This window comes from Dufourea novaeangliae, unplaced genomic scaffold, assembly GCF_001272555.1.
Source record: "Dufourea novaeangliae isolate 0120121106 unplaced genomic scaffold, ASM127255v1 scaffold170, whole genome shotgun sequence".
In the NCBI taxonomy this organism is placed as follows: Eukaryota; Metazoa; Arthropoda; class Insecta; order Hymenoptera; family Halictidae; genus Dufourea; species Dufourea novaeangliae.
In genome coordinates this window covers 1,469,406-1,492,847 of record NW_015374081.1, presented here as the reverse complement: position 1 = coordinate 1,492,847, position 23,442 = coordinate 1,469,406, and the positions used below count along the sequence as shown (strand labels likewise).

The window sequence follows — 23,442 nt, the reverse complement described above, 5'->3', positions numbered from 1 at the left end:
ACAGAATACTATTTTACAAATATGTAAAATTAACTACATAAAACTTAAAACGTATGGCACATACACGATATTTTTTTTTGCGTTACACACAACGCTACACTGCGTAACGATGCGTCTTAAATACTTATTATCAAAAGGTAAGTGCTTCGGTTAAACATTTTACAGTATAACACGTTAAATAAACAAAATCATGTGTTGACGGTGATTAATAATCTATTCGTACCTCCCGCGGTACTTCAGTTATCATCGATATCGATTTGCCCGTAATCGATGTTCAGCGGCTGTAGGGCTATCAGTGAATCGTTTAGGTTAAACGCATCCTGCCAAACAAAAAAAAACGATAAATTAATACAATTTCCTGCATTTTTCATGCAAACTTCAAATGGCCTTTACAGAAATTTTGTAGATATTTTTTACATCTTCTGTATTGGCAAAGTGGAGATCGCCATCATTTTCAAACAGTCTTCTGTTTACATTATCGTCGAACATTTTATTATGACAAATCGCTCCGCGCTGCGATTGGTAACGAACATTACCGCGGGAACTCGACTGGCAGACTCGCGCTCTGATTGGTCGGGGTTTTTCATTAATATCTCGTTAACAAAGTTTCGGACAATATTTTCGCTAATGAAAAACTTGTTCCAAATCACCCCACGAGTCTCCCATTTCCGTTCCTCCAACATTTTCATTACACCCTGTATATTAGACATAAATACTCACGTAGTCCACCGAGACTGGGATTGGATAAACGCAGGGTATGCACTCCATTCGCGTGACTCCGTTGTTGTCCGCGGTGCACTCGCAGACCTGACAGGGATTCGGCATCGCGGTCAGAGCCACCCTCTTTGCGAACACGCTGACGAACTTCTTGATCGAGGTCAGCTTGTCGAATCGTAATTTATCGCCGCTGAATATGGTCCCGTTGATCTCCAGCGACAACGGGGTACAGTAGCCCAGCGCGCTCTTCGACAACTTCACCTGTCGCCTCAGATCGACATCACCTATCAACGATCTCGAGTCTTTCTTCGTGTACGACTTGGTCGCGTCCAATCCGTAGAATATCTTGTTCAGCCTCTCCTTCTCGAACTCGAAGTCACCGTCCATTAATATATGAAGGGTGACGTCGTGTTCGAGCAAGGCTTCGTGGAGCACAGTGTAGTCCAGCTAGAATTTCGTATTGTCAGTAAACCTGCCTAAAAGGGATTACAAAGGGTACAGCCGAATAAGGTGGGGTCAAACGTGACCCTAAATCAAATTCAACTTGCAATGGCTCATGGTTGGTTTAGGGGCACATTTGACCCCCTTATTCGGCTATAGCCTTTCAGAGGAACAAGAAGAGGGAACCGTTACCGTTTGATTTTCCGGCTCGCAGTGCGAGCAAGGCATCAGGATGAACGTCTTCGATACACCAGCCCTGAAGACGAGTTTCGTGGCGAACACGATCGCGGCGAAGATGTCGCGATTCCCGTCGCCGACTGGCACGTGGTCGAAGTAATCGATAAATCGCGCCGTGTTCTTGGTGAAGATCTGCCCATCGAAAACGACGCTCCTCGGTTGATCGAATACACGGTCCGCCCCGAAGACGACCAGGGACCATCGATTGTCGACCAGACCTTGATCCTTCAGTTCTTTGCTCAGCTGAGTGACCAACTGATCCATACTGCGATTCTGCTTGATGTCGCGATTACAGTCTTTCCCTTCGACGATGAAAACCACATCGGTCGACATCGGCACGTTCTCGCCTTCCAGTCGCTTGAACTGACCCTCCGCCACTTGGCTACCGTTTATCACAGTGCAGCTGGTGCACGCGTCTGGTATTCTTAAATACGTATCACGGAACATGCAGACTTGTATGTAGCTCAACGCCATCGTGCAGGCTTCCGGTTTGCTCGAGCTGCCGTTGCACATTCTGAAATAATCATCAGGACCCAGGACGTCGAAACAGGAAGCGAATTCGGAACTTCGGTTGACGAATAGATCGTTGCAGAACTCTGTGACAAGTTCATCGTCATCTTGTCTCGTTGTCGAAGTCAGATTCGACCTACTCGAGCACTCTTCGTCCGTGTCGATCGTCCAACTTCCAGCAAAGGTTCCTACATCAGCGGTGGCAAGGCCGTTCGAGCTGGTGGTGTCGTCCATTGGCTCGTTGTTCATAGTACCTAGCAAACCAGCGGTTTTTCCGTGATACCATCCGGACAACTCCAGAGTGCACAGGTTGAACTTCAAATTACATTCTAATCGTAATTGATTTGGCCTACGCTCCACGGTAATCACGTTTTCCGCTTGATAGATGTACGTGGTTCCGTTCTCCAATTCGATGGGAAGCTCCAGGTTGGTCAGGCTGGCTGGCGAATGCTCGGAGACGATCTTGATGCTGTTGTCGAATATATCCAGCTCGACGGCGTCCTTTCCGATCAGAATGATGATCTTGTGCGTGACTCGGTCCGGTTTAAGATCGTACTTTATGAGAATGGTGAACGTGTTCCGGACGAAATCACGGGCTAGAAGGTACGTGCAGGGGCCGACGAAGTCCAGGTGGCGGCCGTCGAATGTGGTGAAGTGTCGCGATCCGATGATCATCGCCTGCGCTCTGAACGGCGGTAGCCAGTTAAGGGGTTCGATGAACGGCTTGTATCGGTAGAGGCTCCAGAAAGTCACGTTCGAGGAGACAAAGTAGGATCTCATGTCGGTGATGGCCCGGAACTCTGGAATCTCGTTGAACTCTGGAGTCTGATTGAAAGCGTGCCAGGACATCGGAAGCTTTTGCTCGAGACACATTAATCCTATATGTGGATCGAAGATAAATTTCGTCTTAGCTTCTCTGTAGCGACTCTCGGCCTGCAGCGCCGTTTGACTGATGTCCATCAGCTTCGAGTGGATCAGCCGAATAGCGCTTTCCAATTTGGCTCGTATCTCGAGGTAGTCGTAAAAGTAGTACGCCTTCTCGTACACCTGTTGCATCTTCTCTATGGCGTAGTGAATGGACGGTAACTTCTGCAGCTCCTTCAGCTCGGTGACGATCTCTTCGACGACGTCCTTCAGCTCTTTGCCGAACGGCACGAAGGTGAAGTACCGTTCCTTGAGGAACTGCATCACCAGACCGGAATATTTCTGTACGTTCGTGACGATGTCGTTCGCCTTGATGTCCCGATAGATCTTGTCGATGTCCTGGGTCAAGTTCGTGAGCTTATCGAAATATGGCGACGCGATAAGATCGTTTCTACGATCGTACAGAAAATCTAGAACCTCCTTGCTCGCCTTCCAGGCAACTGTTTCCAAATAATGTATGCAACGAATGAACAGAGGCTCGACCAGCAACAAGAATCGATTCCACTGTTGCGATATCGACTGGGAGATCTTGCCCCAAAGGTTCTCCATGTATTTGATGAAGGACACGTGAAGATCCTTCACGAACTTGTCGTATTTCTCGACCAGTTTGTATATAATGTTCGCCACCTCGGTGATCGGATCGCCCCTTAAAATGGCCGCGACGACGTCGAAGAAGTTGTTGAACGCGTGCTTGACAGTCTTGATCGCCCAAAGCAACGAGTTCCGGATCGCCTCGCCCGATTCACCCATTATCGCCCATATTTCGTTGAGAATATTCGGCAGAGATTGTATGTGGCTGCGCAGAGAGAGCTCGTCGATCACGTACACCGCGACAGTGACCGCGTCCTTGATGTAGAAGTCGTTGGCGTTGTAGGAATTGTTCAAATAGACCTTTAGCTCTTCCAGGTCCGTCTGCAGTTCCTTCAGGTTGCTAAGAATAAGGCGGAACGTTAACGGTAACGGTAATTTCTTGAACTAAACTACAGTGTACTCTAACTATATTGCCATGGGCGGGGCCAGGGCCGTTTCTGGCGGGGATGCAAAAGGTGGCCCCGCACCTAGGCGGCCGCAAACCATTTATTATATGTAAAAGTTAATAAGAATAACAATAAAAACTTTTTTAATGATTCCTACAATTTTAAACAAACAGAATTCAATCAAATTAATTTTATATGTAATCTCTGGAACACTACTCTGTGATATTTAGCCATATTGATTGGAACACTATACGTTAATTTTGTAATTATATGTAGATTAAAATATTCATCTTAAATAACACCATTTCTTTTTTAAGGATATTTGTTTGATTTTATAGAATTTAGAAAATATTCTATTGAACTAAAGCTCTGTGAAATACAATAACAGACAAAACTTTCATCGAATGCAACAATTTTTCTATTTTATTCTTAACTCAACAACATACCTAACAGAAGACAGAAATTCCTATTTTTGTTCTTGTCTTCAAGAATTGCTTCATAAAATTTTATTTTCCATAAAAATCCGCAGTTCATTGATTAGAAATAGGGACGTTGACCGTACTTACTTCCAGTCGTCGAGGAATACTTGAAGATCCTCCTGAGCATCGTCCCAAACATCAGAGATCACGCTCACGGTCTCGCTCTTCACGTACTGTTTCCAATAGTCAGCGTCGTTGTTCACACTGTTATACATATCTGTCGCCGTTTTTTTAATACCGTTCTAGAAAAACGAAAAACACCTTGTTTCAAACTAGACTTATTCAAGGAAATCAAGTGTCTGAACCTGGTTTGTAAATTGAAAAACCGAGTCTCACAATAATATCGCTTTTTAGCTCGGGTCTCCAGCGAAGAGTGGATGTGACAAGCCTAGAGTGGTTCAGTTTCAAATAGAAAGACACGTCTGATATGGAGAAGTCCTCCTCGTAGGTCCTCCAGATGTTGAACACAGCGTACCTGGCGTCGGGAATTTTTCCGTACATCCGCAAGCTCTCTACGGCATCTGTATAAATGGTTAAAAAATATTTAATCTAATCTAAATAAATGGTTAAAAAATATTCAATCTAATCTAAATAAATGGTTAAAAAATATTTTCTTCTAACTGAAATACTTTTTATTTGGTACTGTTACATCTCCACTTTAAATACCCACAAAGCTCATTTCGATCAGTTTGTCAGTTCAACAGTTATGATTTATTGAAAGAAGGCTGACCTTAAATTTTAAACGTCTGTAAAATTAACAATTTTTTAAACTTTCAAAACTCCTTCGAAATACGCTTGTATATCGCTAAAGACTACAACATATCCAAATTTGAACAAAATCCGAAATGGTGCTTTAAAAAGTGTCCGATTTCGCGTGGAATGATTTATATTTGCTTATCCATCCATTAATTTCCTACAGTGCTTGCGAAATGTTAGGAAAATAATTTCAAAAGGACACAGCTTATACCCTCAAGCCTCACCAGTAAGACCTAAGTAGTATAACATACCGGGTGTGTAATTCAGCATCATCCACGTCAGCTTCTCGCCCGGATCAAAGAGGAAGGCTCCAGTGGCATTTAACTCTGGAGTGTTAACGACACTACCATTCATAGCATACGTCTTCTCGGATGGATAATATCGAACATTCAAATACTTCACTGCCTCGTTGTACTCCCGTTGGAAAAGCACCTCCTTTTGAACAAGATCCAAACGGGCCTCTAGCTTCCCAGTTTCCCCAGTCGAATAGCTTCTTTTATAGCTGCCATTATTAACTGCATCAAACAGAGTGACCCCCTGCTTGCGCACGAATCCTTGAAGGTCGAGCTCCAATTTGGTGCTGGTGTGGCTTCCAGTTACCTTATAGGCATACTTTCTAGTGCTCGGTAGCTCACTTTCATCCCTCAACAACGCAGACAGAGTGAACAGTTTCTCAGGATCGACGGAGTAATCGGCGGTGATCGCTACGTTCACCAGGTCCCTCGAGTCTCTCTTGGCCAGTTCACCTTGCAGGGAGACTGGTTTCCGGAAGCTCGGGTGTCTTAGGCTAAAGGTGGCCCGTTGTCGTCCGAGGACCTCATCGGAGGTGACGTTCACCCAGTTGAAAAGAGCACCGACGGTTCTCGGTTGATCGGTTTCGCGATCCCAGTCGAGCTTTATCTCGGAGCTGAGCTCGTTGCTGCTGATCCAATAGGAACCGTCCAGCGTGAAGTTCCTTCTAGGGTAGGACACGCTTAGGACCAAGAACTGATTGTCCACCTCCTCTGTGGTTTTGTTCAAAATGTTTATTCGATAAGAGATCCATACGTCCTTGGCCAGGCTCAAAGAACTGTTCTGATCGAATTCACCCGGTAGAATCTGGTAGTCAGTCTTCAGTTCTACGGTTCTGTTCGAGTGTATAGCCTTCAGATGAACGTCCTGGCCGGTATGGGTGGTTCTGACACGGGATTCGCCGGCGACGTTGAACGCGGTTTTGTTGTTCAATTGATAGACGTTCACGTGCTTGTACTCGACGGTTGGGTAGTTCGTTCCCTCGTTACCGGCGCTGTACTCGTACTGGTTTATGTAGACGATACCCAACGGTTTCAGGGAGTTCTCGATCGCTATCTGAATACGATCCTTCTCGAAACCGGCTCTGGACTCGCTCTTCGAGTTGTAACGACCGTGCAGGACCTTCTGCCCGTTGTAGGTCATCTCTGAGTAACCTGTGGTCACCTGTGGCCGTTTCTGGTAACCGTAGGTCAAGTGACCAACGTGACGGGTCTGCAGTGGCACTTCAACGTGCAGAAGTCCGTCAAGGTCGGAGTCCAGCTTCTCGCTGCGGTAAGTGTAGTCTGAATCCAATATGGCCGTGTTCTGGGGCCATAATACCTTGATGTATCGCTTGCTTTGTTGGCTGAAACATACGGATATGAGACTGACACCTTGGGGTAAAGTGAGCTTTTTTAATTATTTATTCGAATGTATAGTTCTATTTAAAATAAATATTGTACTATTATTATTATGTATATAAAGGGAAACACTGCACATTAAATTCTTAATTGAATAATATTAAATTAAGAAGGGATCGGTCTTGTTAGTATTAGTTATTATTAGTTATATTATCAACTGAATAACTATTAATGTTTGAACACAGGAAATGTTCAAAGTTGAAAATTTGCATTTTTCTTTAAAACCAAGTAAAATTTAGTTTAACTTCAAAACCAGTCAAAATAACTGGTCAATACAATTCTTACAACGACGATTAAAATGGTATGACAATACATTTTCTCAGATCTTTTGCACCTTTTATTACGATATGAGAGTGAAGAAATTAGTCAATTTCTAAATTTCTAAATTTCTAAATTTCTAAATTTCCAAAAGTTTTCCACGTTTATCCAGCGATCGAAGCAAATACGCGTTTATCATCGGTAGTTCTAGTGTTAATTGTTCACATTATCAATACAGTTGGTAAACAAAGGAGTGCGTGCGTTTCTTCTTTTGTTCCGATAATATCGTCTCGATGAATCGAGGATCCACTTACAGAGTGGTGTACACCAGAAACTGGCATTCAAGCTGCGAGATATTCGCCAGTGGTAGAACAGCGTTCACCGTTCCGTTGACGTTCAACAGGCTCTCGTACGACACGTTCGCCGAACCGATATGCGTGCTGGCTGGATAGTATATGTTCGCGTTCAACAAACGTCTGTCCGTGGTCAGGGTGGCGTCGTAATTAAACAGAAACACTAGTGTCTCTTGCTGTTGGAATTTCGGTGTGTGAAGGGCGTACTTCAGATCGATTTGATTGTTGTCGAAGCTGACGTTGAAGAGATTGTTCACGGACTGAATGGGTAGCATTCCCCAAGATGCCCTCAAGTGGCCATTGATGTTTCGATTGCCCATGTATACCTGTAAACGTACATAACACACTTGGGAAAACATCATCTACCCAAGTAGCAATTACTGTTGGCATTTTGATGGCCCTTTGATGCACTATTGGTTGGCCAACAGTTAGAATTAGGGCCAATTGTTGAGTATCTACGATAAACTAACAATAGGAAGACAGTTGGCTATACTAGACTTCCATGAAATTCTTTACAAATGTTTGAAGGAGTATAACATTGGAAATTATATTTATATTAATCACTTGTTATAATAATTATATACATGTATAAATTGTATATGTACATTAAAAAGGTAAACGAGTGGTTTACCAGCAAAGTTACCTTTATAATTTATTATGTTTACAAATATTACAAATAATTATTATAAGTTATTTCCAATCTTCTATCCCCTGACTCTATTTTCACAAAATGTCCAAAAAAAAAACAAAAAAATTCATTTGAAATATAATAAAAAGTGTTTGGTTGTAGCAACGTTCATATTTAAATGTTGGCAAACTTTGGGTGGAGCAATGTTGTATTATCATTGTGAATTTTTTGTTAATTAACCAACTATAATCATTGTAGCCCCAACATTGAATATTCGTTGGCAAATTGACATAACTTTTTCGTTGTAGGCCTCATTTTGGGAATGTGTAGGCAAAAACACTAACTATATATCCCTACTGTTGGATACCGTTGGCCAACCATAAATGCTACTGAGGTAATTAACCCTTTCATTGCCGTATTATTAAGAAATTACCAAATAAATATTTGGTCTTTCATTTAAAAGAATGAAGATGACTTTGATATTTCTAAAAACAAAAATGTTGTTGGCATCGTGTGCCCCATTGAACCATTCAACGTTGTCTTTAAGACATTTGCCGTATCTTTAAAAACGACAAAGATATTTCAGGTTCAAACGTTAGGTGACTCAGAGATATGACAAAATACACGATACTAATATTTTACTTCGTAATTTAGAATACGCAGCCATACGGCAACAGTGGTAACGAAAGGGTTAGAAAACGCACTAGAATAGAAATACATAGTGTATTTGGCCACGAACCGATCCATCGGAGGCGTAATTCGTTTTGGCCTTCACGGTGTTGTAGCCGATCACGTATGAGATGTCTGTGACGCCCTTGTTCGCGTGATAGCTGATCAGAAACCGATGGTCGTCGCCATCTGGTGGCGGTAGCCTGACAATAAACACCCCGTCGATGTTCTCCAGGTCACGGAAGCCAACAGTCGCGTTCGCCGCGAATTTCCATTTTTCCCGATCAACGTCCACGTCGAATCCAGCGTCGATGTTCCTGAACAATTGGCCAGGATTCTTGAAGTACAGCCGAGTGTCCACGTCTTTGGTACCGTACTTTTCAATTCGATATCCAGCCAGGACTCTACCGAACATGTCCACCATGTACATCAGCCTCCATTGAAGGCTCGCGTAATGCGTGTCCTCGTTCAAACTGTTCCGAACACCGACGTCCCCGCTGGTCTTGGTCAGCAACATGTTTCCGGTCAAGGTGACGTTCCTGATGTCCTCCAGAGGTGTTTCAGCGTGAACGTACAGGGTTATATTACCGTTCACCTGAGCGTTTGTAAACGTGTTCACCAGATAATGCTTCCTGTTGCCAGACTCTTCGAGAACGTCCGCGCTCGACCTTAAGTCCCAGTTGAAGGAATTGATGAAATTCATGTCCATCGTTCCGTTCAATGCTTCTCCTGCTACGGCCAGGTTTAAACCGTATTTCTCCTTTCTAAGTTTCACACCTATACCTGTGGATGGGATCAAATTGGATTAAAATACGGATTAAAAATTATTATGTAAATATTCATGATAACTATGATGAACTATTCGTGAAACCCTACAAGAAACAAATTGGAGTTACACAATTTTTGCGTAATATTTAATATTGCAGTATAATTTGAAACACGACCAACAGCCTCTATTAAAAGAACGCATATATTTTCAAGGATTTATGATTTTAAGGTGGTTCGTAGCTGACTCTCTATAGAGAGTAAATCTTCGATATGTATTTATAAAATTTTCATTATAGCCTCTGATAAATAAGTTGCAAAAAACGACCTTTACTATTTTCTTCGTGATTCCGCCCAATTACAACTTTTAAAAATTTTTTTACACATCGTTTAGTAAACTAATGTCCCCAACTTTACAAAAGAACACAAGTCATTTGGACCAATTTGAAAAAAGTTGTTCCGTTTTAAAGGGTGTACGAATACTTTTGTCCGGTACTGTATACATCATGCCATCTTTACCTATACCGTCGACAGACGATCCCGTCTTCGGTGTCACTCGCATTTCCATAGTGTGTATTGAATTATTCTTCGTGACAAACGTGGCCGATACTTGACGATTCCCTTTAGTCACCGTGTTCACCAGCTCCCCTTCCAAATTATACAAGGTATCATTCATCTTTCTTAAATCCCCATGGAACTCGAAGTGCGGCTCGGTCGTCGTCGGTGTGTAGAGTTCCGCCTCGATCGATCCCTGGCTGTAATTCCCCGACAATCTATACTCTCGATCGTCCAGGTGTAGCACATGTACAATCAGATTAGCAGTATCGTTTACAGCAACAGCGTTCCAGTAAGAAACATCAGCCTCGAGCCGTTTCACCGATTCCAGCCACGTCCTCAAGCTCACGGAGGCCTTCAAACGATCCTCCGCCATGTACCAATCGCTTTGAAAGAACACAGACTTCGCGACCGGCTCGGCAATATCCACACAGAACTTCACATATCGTTCCTTCTCCGTGAACTCATTCTTCGCTGTGATCGTGGATCTCGGTAGCTTCACCAATGGCGTATCGATCTCGACAACGAGGACCGTGTCGATCACCGCGTCCTCGGTCTCCAAGGACCCTTGCAGATCGATCACGCTGTTCGGCGCACGAATACCAACGACGGCTTTGTAGAAGTTCTCGTCCACCTGGAGGGTAGTATTAGTGTTCAGAAACACAAGGAACATTAAAGGAGTCTTGATGTTCAGCTTGAGGAAATGGGTCTGCGAATCGTCAGTTTCCTTCTCGCTGTACGTGTAGGACGCGTCCATCCCGGACTCGTACCACGTTGTTTTGCGTCTTACGTTCACCGTCAGTTGCATCGTGTAACTGGGCACCTCTATGTTCACGACGAACGCGTTCAGGCAGACGATCTCCGTCACGAAATCGAACGGAGTCAGGACGTTTAATTCGTTCCTCATGTTGAACAGATCTTCTATATAGAACCTGTCGTCTAGAGTAATCTTTTTAGCGAAACATTCCAGGCTGCCGAGGATCTTGTACAGCGAACCCTCGTGGTCTATGTCCAGCTCGCCTAGGACAGGTTCGACGATCCCTGGATTCACCTCGATCTCGCCGTGCCAGTAAAGATTACTGTCCCCCTCGTCTTCCAGCAGTTCAACGCCTGGATAATCCTCATCGATGGTTGTGTTCTCCGTCATGCTGATCGGCGATTTGATCGGTATGTTAACAGGGGGTGATTTGGGTCCTGCTTTAGCTCTGACCCCGACGCGTACTTCGAGCAATCGAACCGAGAACTCCGTGTCTAGGTCCAGTTTCTCTTCTTCGGTGTATACGACGATCAGCTTAGCGATCACGCCGATCTTCTCGAACCCAGCGATAGGCGTGTACATTAGATAGGTGTAATGGAAATCGGTGATGTTACGGTAGTGCCAGACACCCTGGAAGCCAGCGATCATGTTGTTGTACGCGACCCTGAAGTCGACCTCGCGATTGTTCAGTTTAGCTATCAGGAAGGATTGCTGGAGAACGTCCAACGAAGTGGCGACCGATAGTTTCACGTTGCAATCGTAACCAGCCGTGAAGAATTGGGCTAGAGCTTCAACGCCCAAAGGACCTGTTGGGGTCACCACTTCGGCGACCGCATGTCTTTTACTTTCCGAGAGACCAAATCTTCCACGGACGAAGGAGAATTTCTCTAGCGGTGTGGTCACGTTGAATTGGACCATGGACTCCTTGAAACGACGGAGATCGCCGATCAGCTTCCCTGTGTAGGTCTTCATGTCCAGGTCCAGATTCGCTGTTCCCAGGAACTTCCAATCGGGCAGTATTTGCAGCTGACACTTCATGTCCGTTTTCTTGTAACTGGTCACGGGGGACTCGAGGTGGAGGTAACCGGTTAAATTGAACACGTTGTCGGATTCTTTGTCCAAGTACCAGATGCTCCACGCATTGATCACCTTGTCAGGGTGGTAATTGACCACCAAACGCGTGTCCGCGGTCTGACCGTCGACAATTTTGTGGGTGATGTTGACGGTGGTCCATGAGATCGAGTGGACGGAACTGGTTACTGCGCAAATGGCCTTCCACTCTTTGATCTTTCCGTGCACTTCTGTGCTGCCGTCGAAATCGGCCATCAGACGTTGCGAATCCTTCCAGTGAGCCTTTCCGCTTAGCCGGATCCTGTTCTGTTCTTGCAGGTACCTACGAAAGAAGTACGATAAATATCGATCGATTTACAGGGATAAGTATGAGATGTAAGTTGTAACATAGTTAAAATTTTCTGAACGACAAATTTGGCAATGCAGCAGGATGCCAGAACGGTTTGAAAATATTGATATCGTCGGTTTCATTACAACAATCGATCAAGCATGTAGATTATAATTTATAATCATTAATTTATTCATTATTCTTCATTGTTTCTAATTATTCCTTCACTTTATACGATATAACTCGAATTTTTGTTTCGATGTCGTTAATGTAAAATATACAGATTATGTGTCGCGTGTAGAGAACTGTTAGGTTTCACTTTAGGAGAAATCACGAATCACTGTGAAAAATCACCGTGATTGGGAACGAACGTGATCGAATCACGAGTGATTCACAAGTAGCATTTAGTGTTTACACACCAAAAGTAAGAACAGTGAATGCAAAACGAGAATTACTTTGCGCTCAATGCGGTCCTCTTCCAGTTCTCGAACGGCGTCAGGAACTGGCTCTCCATCTTCATCGATTTTATCCACGGCTTAACATCGTATTCCGTGGCGATGAAGAATCCGATCTTTTTGTCCGGATTCCAATGAATGGCCGCGTCCACTGTGTAATTGTAGTATCCCTTGGAGGCTACGCGGCACGAGCCGGTGATAAAACGACCTGGATAAGTGAAGGTCATCACGGCGTTCAGATTCTTCTCGAGCAGCTGTTCCTCCGTAATCGCCGGTTTGTCCAACGAGAAAAAAATCGCAAGCTTCAGCGACGGATCCCGATTCGCGTCCCACTTCACCTCCGCCCCGAAACCTTTCTTGTTTTCCTCGTTCACGCCGGTCAACGCCAGGTGAATGTCCCGCCATTTGTCCAGATGCACCTCCATGCGTACCTCCCGGTCCGTGTCGACGTTCGTCATCACCGAGTAGACGTTACTCTTGTATCGAGCCTCGATGTACGACACAAAATCCCTCGGCGACACGACCGTGTGGTTCAGCACGAACGCGTATTTGTCGTGGTCGACCTGTTCCACGAGCATGTTGACCCTGATGTCGTTGTAATTACGGTAGAGCTTGCAATTCACCAAAACATCGCCGACGAATGTTGACGATCTGAGGACCAGCTTCAGGCTGTGGCTGACAACGGTGGCGACAGATTTGTCGGAGTACGTGCCCCTGGCCGTCACGTTGTACCCGGTCACTGAAGTCTCGCTGAACTCCAACTCGTAGGTTCGTTTCGATCTCTCGGTGATACGCACGTTTAGCAACATCGAGTTCAGATTCGGGATCGTTAGGTTCGCGCGTCCTTCCATTACGAACATCAATCCCCGTGGCATTACCAGATTCACGGTGAGAGTGATCTCTTTTCCTAGATAAATACAAGAGTCAAAGGTAAGTATTCGGAATAGGTACATCCTCGCTGATTTGAATGACCTTGAAATATGTTGTCAAGGTCATCATTCTGAATGACTTTTTCCTATAGATGTTACCGCGATCGGCTTTAGTTTCCGAGATATTCGCAAAAATATATTCGATACTGTATACTAGGGAGCACATGACGCCTTGGAAACGTCCATTTTACGGGTATTTTAGGTTTAAGGCATCTTTAAGCCGTCTTCAAAGCGTCATGTGCTATCTGTATCAAACGTTAAACAATCAGTACAGGAATTGTGGATGATTTGTTATAAATAGAGTGCGGATTTTATGCATTTATCGCCTACAGTGCTCTGTGAAATACAATAAAAAACAAAACTTTCTATTTTATTCTGAACCCAATAAGATGCTTAAGAGGGAAAATAAATTTCCACAATTACTCCTGTTTTTTAAATTACTTTAGAAACTGCCATTTTGCATAAAAATCCGCAGTCTAGTTATAAAGAATGCTACGACTGGCGAACCTGGAGCGTATCCTATCAGCAGGCTGGTTCTCGACTCTGGCCCGGTGGCGTAATGGTTGACTCCCAGTTTGATGTCCAAGTTCTGTATGGGTTTCGTTATGGCGATCAGGGCGCTGATCTTCGTGTCCTGATTCTGGAAATACATCTTCGAGTACGAGAGGATCAATTGAGCTGTGAGCTTGTGACGGTCGTCCATCAGGTGCGGCTTCGAATTGACCTCGACGTGCAATTCCAGGTGGCCTAATGCCTGTTGGTACCACGCGATTATTACAGTGTTCAGTTGCGGGTACGCGGTGGAACGAAGCTTCAGATCGGCCGCCTTGTGGGTCAGAGTCTTGGACGAACGGTTCGCCAATGACACTTCTAGCTGCAGAGTTTCCTTCTTGGGCATCTTCTGCAACTGATACTCCAACTGAAAATCACTGGCCAGGCTGACGTTTCTTTTCACGAGGTAGCCGACCAGCTTGCTCCAGACTTTCTTCGTACGGAATGTCATGTCCACGTCGCATTGCAGCACGTCGTTCTTCCAGGCGTTCCTTATTGTGCCTTTACAGTCAAGATAGACAGATAATATCGAAACCACGGGAAATATAGTTTAATATTTTTATACAGTCACATTCGTTCACAGACTTCTTAACAGATTATCTACCGGTTGCTGTTTATTAGGTTCAGTAGATCCAACGACTAACAACCAAGGAAATATTATTAGACGGTTCAATCATAGTAGGAAATCACATTCATGGAAAATAGCAAAAAGTCTAATCGAATAACGTAACAATGTCTTCTGTAACCCTGATTTAAGGGTAACATTAATAGGCTTCTTGTCTATAACCGCTGAAATTTAAAAGCCTATTGATAAGCTACCGGCCAATAAAGTGTTAAATAACAATTAGGTGTCAAAACTTTTAAGCAACTTCTATTAATATATTCTGTTTATTACTGCTCTTATTATGCTTTTGTAATAAATTTTTCAAAATTTAGATAATTTGATCGAATACAGGTGACAGACTTTCGTGAGCCTCCAATGATTCCTGATTAGTCACTGTATTTCTCGTGTATATATTTTTCCACTTGTATTCTAATGGGAATTATCCCGTAAATAAAATAAAATTTAAAAAAAATCTTTGCGTTGGAGATTTGGAATAAATCGATTACCTGAAAGGGCTGCTATCCGTTCGTTGTTCACGATCAGGTGCATCTGCGGGCTGAAAGTGTAGCCGTACGTGAACTTCTTGGTCGAGTATCCCAAACTGGCGTCCAAGTGTTTGGTGCCGTTTATGTCGAAACCTATGTCTATAAACGTCTCATTTTCCGTGCTCTTGTAGGTGCCTGGAAAAGGAGACTTTTAATTTCCGTCATCGAATCTCAACACTAAACCTATCGAACCATTCAAAAAGGTAGCACATGACGCCTTTAAGACGCCTATTTTACGGCTATTTTAGGTCTAAGGCGCCTTTAAGCCGTTTTCAAGGCATCATTGCACGTCCTGTGCTATCTGGATTGTGTCCAAGTTTCGAGCAAATTGCCAGCAATAAATAACGAAATTGTCAAAAAACCATAGCCATCTGTTTCCGCCTTTGACTTGGGTTTTGCAAGCAACGCCGGCTAACAAAATGGTAAAGCAAATTGGTCTTGCAATATAACCAATGTCAAATTGAGAGCAAAACCGGAACAAGGTTTGCGCAAGCTAATTTACTGCACATGTTGCTGTCAATTTCTGAAAATTTTGCATGAAATTTGTAGCTATAATTTTATAACAGACATTGGACAAAATTTGGTTTTGCAGGTTTGGCTGACTAAGAGGCAAATCCGATCATTTGACCGGTCGTGATAGGTTTAGTGTTAACTATTGAAGTTGCGTCAATGGTAAAAAATATATCGTTACCCTCCGCCACTATAGAATTCCCAGTGGATCGCAGCAGAACGGTAACGTTATGTGATTCCGCGTCGAAGGAAACGGTCGCGCTTATTTCTCTGTTCATTTGGGATCCAGGTGTGTCGAACGCGATTCTGAATACATTTTGCTTCTGCAACGAAACACGAAGAATCATTATACATACTCTTGCTCTGAAATGAAATTGTTAGACTGTGGATTTTCTGCATTTATAACCTACAGGGCTCTGTGAAATAGAAGAAAGGAGACAAAACTTTCATTGGATCCAACGAGTTTTCTATTTTATTCTGAACCCAATAAGATACTTAGAAGGAAAAATAAATTTCCAATAAATTTTTTTTGCCTTCACAGCCCAGATAGCGCATGACGCCTTGAAGACGGCTTAAACACGACTTAGACCTAAAATAGCCGTCTTTAAGGCGTTATGCTATCTGGGAAATTACTTTAGAAAATGTTATTTTGCATTAAAATCCGCAGTCTAGATATTACACAATAAGATTCCCTGAAGAAGAAATTGGTACCTCCGTTTTCTCCCATTTGTACTCCAACAAATAATTCTTGGCTGTTGGGTCCGCTTTGATCAGCGAAATCTTAAAGAGCGAGGGCCCGACTAAGACAAAGTATGGCGCGTTCGAGTCCTTCGTCACGTTCGATAACTGATAATCGAAGCACAACTTTAAGCCTATTAGTCTGTCGAGAGCGGTCCATGAACAACTTGTGTTGCTGATGATGTTACTGGGCACAAACGCTTGCTTCGAGCTTCTGTCGTTCTGGCCGGCGACCATAACACCCAACGGTTTCTCTTCGACTTTTGCTCCGTTGCCCGCCGTCAGAAGGATCTCCGTTCCGATCGAGAACACCTCCATCCTTTTGCTCGGCAGAACCAAACTCAGACGAGCAAGACGCAATCCCTTTATGTCCAAGTGTACTTGAACCCCGCCGGAGGAATAAACGTTCGACCGTAATTTGATGCCTGCGCTCTTGTAAAAAGCGTCCACGGTCATACTGCCGACGACATCGACGCTCACGCTGTTTAGAAAAGTGAAAAAATATTTGCACTTTCAAATAGAATCGGTCCGATCGTTATTACTAGAATTTTATGCATTTATAGATGATGGAGATGTGTGAAATACAATAAAAAAAACAAAGCTTTTATCAGATTAAAAAAAAAGTGCAGTTGCATTTTTCTGATGCACCGAGGCACAAAAGTGCATAAAATTAGTTGCACATTATGCACCGTCTGATACCATTTAACTTTTAATTATAACATCTTCTTCTATTCCCAACCGTTTAGGAGGTACAGACTGGAACAGGCTGTTGTTCCAGTTGCCTGGGACACCCTGTATACTCATCGAACAATAGGCATGCAAATACCTGGGCACAATGTTGCTGACAAGTTCGATATCATTTCTAGAGATCCCCTTCAGATCGAGTAACCCTGACATCTTGAAATTGCACGCCGCGGAGCCAGCGAAATCGAGACGCACCGGCAAGCCGGACGTCAACGGCACCACGTAAGTGGAATCCAAGAACATCACGGCATTTTCATAGTGAATCTCCTTTCCTGAAGTAATCTGCTTAAATTTCTCCCATGGATTCAAGCGTAACAAAGCTTCTCGGATTTCTTTATCGCCGTTTATGACCGAGTATTTTAGATCGTTTCCAAATACCTGGCAAAAACGAAGACAGAACTTAAAATGTTATAACAATACATTTTCTCAGATCTTTCGTAACTTTTATTACGACATGACATTTAAGAAATTAGTAAAGTTTCAAAACTTTGCGATATTTATCGATCGATCGAAAAAGATATGCGTTTATCGTTGGTAGTTCTAGTGTTAACCGTTATGAGGTAGAAAAAGAAAGTTAAAATTTGTCGAACAGCGTTACTTATAATAATATTCTCGCGTACTTTGTAACCGAGACTAATTCTCGGATGATCGAAGTTATTGTCGATAACGTTTGGCAGCCGTTTGACGCGTTTCCAGTAGTCTTCCTCGTTCGGCGCCTCTCTGAACCTTCTCAGGAAAGTTTTAAGGAATCCCGATACTTTCTCGTTACTGTACACTCCGTCCGGACCGAATATCCTCTCCGCGTAATACTCGAGTCCCTCGAGTCTCGTTGTTAATTCGAAAACGTTCACGGACTCGCCGAACAGATCGAAGGTGACGTTGAACGTCGCCGAACGGGGTATGTACGATTTCGGGGAGAAGATCAGATTCCCTTGATAATTTGCACCGACATTGTATTCCTCGGAGAAGAACGATCCGTCGTAGTTCCGCGAGAATTTTCTTCTGTCGCTGTTGAACTTGTCACCGAGATCACGGTCGGTCAGAAGACTCTGCACCTCGATCTTCGTCGGTGACGCAGAACTGTAGAGGTTCGTCAAGTGGCTCCAAACGAACGTCCCGACTGTATAATATAATTGTTATATTGTAATATATACAGAACACCCTGTATATGCACATAACATATATTCTAATAATTATATCACAATGTAATTGTTAATGCCCAGATAGCATATGACGCCTAATGACCCCTTAAACTAATCGTAAAATGGACGTCTTAAAGGCGTCATGTGCTATCTGGATGTTATTGACTGAAAGTCGAGTTTTCAAGTGGAACCATAACAGAATAAGGAACACATAACTTGACGATTTCAAATTAATCGTAAGGTTACTTTGCTGCCTGAAAAAACATTTCCAGCGAAAGTTGCATGGTTCCAACGGGTACGTACGTTAGAATAATTATTTTCATTTTCTACAAAATTTCGAAGGTGTTCTTATATTTTCAAAATGGGACATCCTATATTGTTTCACGCAAATTAAATGAACATTAAAATTTCAGTAAATGAATGTTAACCCTCGGACACCACACTAATACGAATTTTCTAATGTTCATAGTTAATCAAATAATTTTTCAATTTTTCGATTATTACCATTGAATTTCTGAGGAAAGTGTACCCAAAAAAATGTGTCATTAGTTCGATTTGTTTTTACTCTCTCCAAACACGTATCAAGAAAAAATGAAACTACCTTGATTGACTTCCTCCATCTTCAAGGTGTGCTTGATCGTTTTCACGATGTTGTAATCGGGGCAACGCATCACCTGTAAATACGACGCGATACGTATTTCCGTGTCCAATGTGAAGTTCCGGTAGTAATCCAGGAAGAACAGATCTCGCGTCCTCTCGCAAGACGGCATCCTGCGATGGGCGTCGACCGCCGCCACGCGAATTTCCATCGGCAGGAATCCACCCACGTCGTCGATGCATTCCTTCAGTCGCGTGAGCAGGCTATCCGTTTCTAGACCCATGTTTCCTATCGCTTTCAGAGCCTCTATTGTCTAAAATCGTATTGAGAATCATTCATTTCCGTCTGAACAAGACTGGACCATTCCCAGATAGCACATAACGCCTTGAAGACGGCTTAAAGACGTCTCAGACCTAAAATAGCCATAAAAAGGGCGTCTTCAAGGAGTCGCGTGCTACCTGGGTTATTTCAAAGTACTGTGCAGCAGCAAAATAGAATCAATTGTGTTAACCATCACTTCCTTTTATATTGAACTTTATTCATTCAAGTGGAAATCAACAAAATGGACACCTTGTTTCGATATTTAATGATATCTCGTATCTTTTCAGCTGCTAAATCGTATAAGACGTTTTCATGAAACTAATCAGTTTAGTTACGAGACCGAAAAAATTGATTCACGTACGTCCTTGATCGTCGAAGCAGAGTGCGCCCGAGGCGAGCAACCCTTCTCGATTTTCTGCTCCAAGTACGAGAGGAACTTCGACACCTGATCGACATTGCTGCACCAGGCTCCCTGTGTCGAACAGAAAGCGTGAATGATCGCAGAGTAGCTCAGAATGAACTGAGCCTCGGGGATCTGCCGTTGGAACTCCAAAAGGGGCGAAAGAGCCCTGATCATCTCTTGATTCGGCCGCGGGATCAACGCGAACGCTGTCACCCAATTGTTCACCGTGGTCTGATCGACGTATCTTTTTATTATTAGATCCTTCATCACGTTCACGGCCGCATTGCTGCCCATGAACGGCAGAGCGTCCACGATGTGTTTCCTGTAAAAGCACGAAGAACGACATTCAGAGAATTTTTCGCCGTTGCAGGAAATTGAGAAACATACAACCCAGATAGCAAATGATGCCCAGTGACATCTTGAAGACGGCTTAACAGAAATTATTACAGTTAAAAAAAATTTGTTTAACCTATACATTGCAATTCTATAATAGCGGGGCAGTATTGAAAAAAAAAATAAGGATACAGTCCTATTTGTCCTCTCAAAACAGATATTGATTAATAACATAACTTTATTACATTGTCAAAATGGCTGAAAAATCATGGACATCGTTAGAGTGAACACCCAGTTTAAGTGTCCAGATAAATACTTCTGTACGGTAGTGTACATACCCGGCTGGTCAGGTATGCACAAGACAATTGCACGAAGAAGTCCCTAATTATGGAAAAACCAGCCCGGGTAATCCCCGAGAATCCGTTACGGTCAGCCGTCAAACTACCAGTCGAAAACAATACCACCAATGGGGCATAAGAATAGACATTTCATCCAATGTATATTTCTTATAAAAATCCACTTTTCCGGAATAACATTTAGTGTCACTACCCACCGTAGATTCAGCGTTCTCATAATTTAGAGGTCACTAAAATCACAGGCTATTTAAGGTGTCGGTACTACAGTTTAGATGGGCCACCAACTCCCATAAAATAAAAGGTCTATTCTTACACATCGTAACAATACATACAATAGCCGATTGTCATCCCACCGAAGATGGACAAACGTCCCCGAATCGTAAACGAATAAACTCCATTGAAGTTCTACTCACTTTCCGTTCTCGCAAAGGGTGTTGGCCCTGGCGAACAATTGGGACAACGACGGATAGTCGAGAAGCCGTGCCGAATGAACGAACCCAGTGAACGTCTCGGAGAACCGTTGCGATCTGCACATGATCTTCAACAGATCCCTAGCTGTTCTTAGCTCTCCGTGGACGGTCCTCGGTGTTTTCGAGTAATCGTATATGAGGGTGGTTCTTCTTCCGCGATCCCATCCCTTCTCGTGTTTCTCCTTGACGTAATCATCTTCATCCTCCTCGTCGGCCTGGTCCTCGACGTTCCCCTCGTATTCATCCACAAGTTCGTCCTTCGTCTCTTTGATCAATCGAAGAACAGCGGTCGACTCGGTTCTGGCGCCGGTCTTCCCGCTGGAAAGCGGTTGCAGCCTGTGCAGATCTTTGCAAACGACCTCTTTGTAAACATTATGATCGATGGTCAGCTCGCATTCGGTACGCGACTCGAGAAGTGGATAACGCGACAAACGGGAACGTGGACTTCTGTAAACGTTCGATTGTATCACGGAGAAGTGTTTCGAGCCGTACGCGCAGTTAGCGAGACTTTTCGTTTTCTTCACCACCAGACTGGTGCGTTTGGCCTCGTACAGACGGTAACTGGTCTCGCAGATCCCGTTCACGTCCAGCTCCTCCGCGTGATGGTCCACGTCGAATCGACGCATGTTGTTCTGCAGCATCGACAGAACACCCCTCTTCAGGTTCAACGCCCAAACCGGCTCGTGTTTGCTCGGGCAGAGCTCGTCGATCCGGCCATCGTCGAACGCGAATCGAAGATTGTATCGCTCGAGATTCGATTTGAAATCGGCGCCAGCACGATCCGGGAACTCGGAATTGTACTTTCGTGCATCGTGGCTCAAACTAGCGTTGTAGAACTTCAGATTACCCTCGCACGGGCTGGTGAAACTGACAATCAGGTCCGTGTCGAGCCTCAACGTTGACTCGTTCCGCGGTTCCGGGTAATTCTCGCCTCCGAGATTCGTGCTCACGTCCACGGAATACCGGTACCGGTACTGGACACCCTCTTCGTATTTGAATTTTCGACTCGCTGGCACTGGAAACACGCGGAAAATTGAATCCTTCGGCTACCTATTAGAGATGCGACTATCGATTACACTGGTCAACAAAATTTAACTTTTTTTTTTGTATGGCGTCAGCCGAGCGACAATCCAGGAAGATATTTGACAATAAAGTCCAGGATATGTAGATTATTGTATGGTTATTCGGAGTATGTGGAGGACTTGGCAACGTTGCTGAAATAGGATCATACCCGCGTAATACAAATACGTTTAAAAAATATTTTACTTATTTTGTGTTTTAGTGAATTCTAATTTTCACGAGAATATAATTAACTTTACATATAAGAATATTGAATATTGACTACCCGGGAAAACTGAATACGCACCAACTGCCAAACGTACCAAAAACGAGCACCGTAGAGTCATATGACTAACCCAAATATATTTTTTATTTATAATATAATGAAGAATGATCAATGGAAATGTCATTGAATTTCATAGATATAACTTTTATACATTATTAAAATGTATTAGCGGGTGTTTAATACCAATTATACAATTACAATGCGTTACAGTCTACCTAAGTCGTTTCTGTTCACCTTAACGATAATTTAACGACATTATCGATATGTCGAAACATCTATAACATTTCGATATTGTCGACATTCATCGATAACCTTCTCGATAGTCGCAACTCTACAGTTCCAGCTATACAATCTACGGCGAAACGTGTTTCGTATAATACGAAAAATTCTACGAATCAGCTTACCCTTGCATCTCGTTCGGCTGCAGAGCGTCGGGTCCTTGATGATTTCTAAAACGAGATAAACCGACGCACGATTAAAAAACGAATGGAAAAAAAAACAAGTCGTGTTCTTAGAAATCGCGTGGCTCGTGTTTCCCGCTGGACAAACCGCGTTGTGAATGGACGGTTACGCTATTACCGATAAAAAGGGAGACGAGATACGCGAACTGTGCACTCGCTGCAACTTCTTGGAAAACACGCGTAGCCGAGTATCAAGCGCGGATGATAACCGAATATGTATACTTAGGAGCAAATTCGGCTTCCACTAGGGGAAAAAGTGACGTAGGATAAGGGCCTCTTACCATTTGGTATTTGGAATTACTGAAATGTATGCCAAATTAACATTCAATTAACATTTATTTCACTACCTGGAATAAATTTACCAAGTGGTAGAAAACTTCTACGCCCCTTTTTCCCTAAGTGGAAGCCGAGTTTGTTCGTGATAGTACGAGGAGAGTTCGAACGATACACAGACGTTAATAAGTTCCATACAGAGACAGAAATTAAATCATCTTTGATCATCTTGGTTCACTGAAGTAAAATGATTATTTTACCTGGCTGTACCGTGCCGATCACGGCGTAGATCGCGACAACGAAAATCGCCGCCCGGCACCACGATCGTTCGTCCATCCTAATGTTTTTGTTGTCGCTTCTTTTCCGTTTGATCCACGAGATCGCTGCACCTGTCACGACGCGTACTTCATCCCCTCGTCCGCAAGGGACGGTCTCCTATTCCATTCTGCCACCGTATATATTCTCGAATCACGCGATCAGATTTCACTGTAACGTAAACTCTGAACGAGGAATTCGTTTCAACTTCCCGTCACACGCCGCGCGCGAA

The 23,442-nt window shown here is 43.5% G+C and overlaps 1 protein-coding gene across 1 annotated transcript; it reads right to left on the bottom strand.

Moving 5' to 3' along the window:
• Positions 1-4: 4 nt before the first annotated feature.
• LOC107190645 lies at positions 5-23,231 on the bottom strand. The gene is made up of 21 exons (XM_015579481.1): positions 23,156-23,231; positions 22,566-22,610; positions 20,760-21,831; positions 19,616-19,979; positions 18,937-19,246; positions 17,814-18,313; positions 17,276-17,571; positions 16,423-16,930; positions 15,893-16,034; positions 15,163-15,336; positions 14,008-14,553; positions 12,572-13,478; positions 9,925-12,110; positions 8,711-9,423; positions 7,305-7,669; positions 5,293-6,677; positions 4,622-4,806; positions 4,373-4,527; positions 1,351-3,760; positions 721-1,164; positions 5-320 (listed from the first exon to the last, which is right to left on the bottom strand). The coding sequence occupies exons 1-21, from the start codon at positions 23,229-23,231 to the stop codon at positions 237-239; spliced, it is 12,867 nt and encodes a 4,288-aa protein (XP_015434967.1). The 3' UTR covers positions 5-236.
• Between the last annotated feature and the right edge of the window lie 211 nt (positions 23,232-23,442).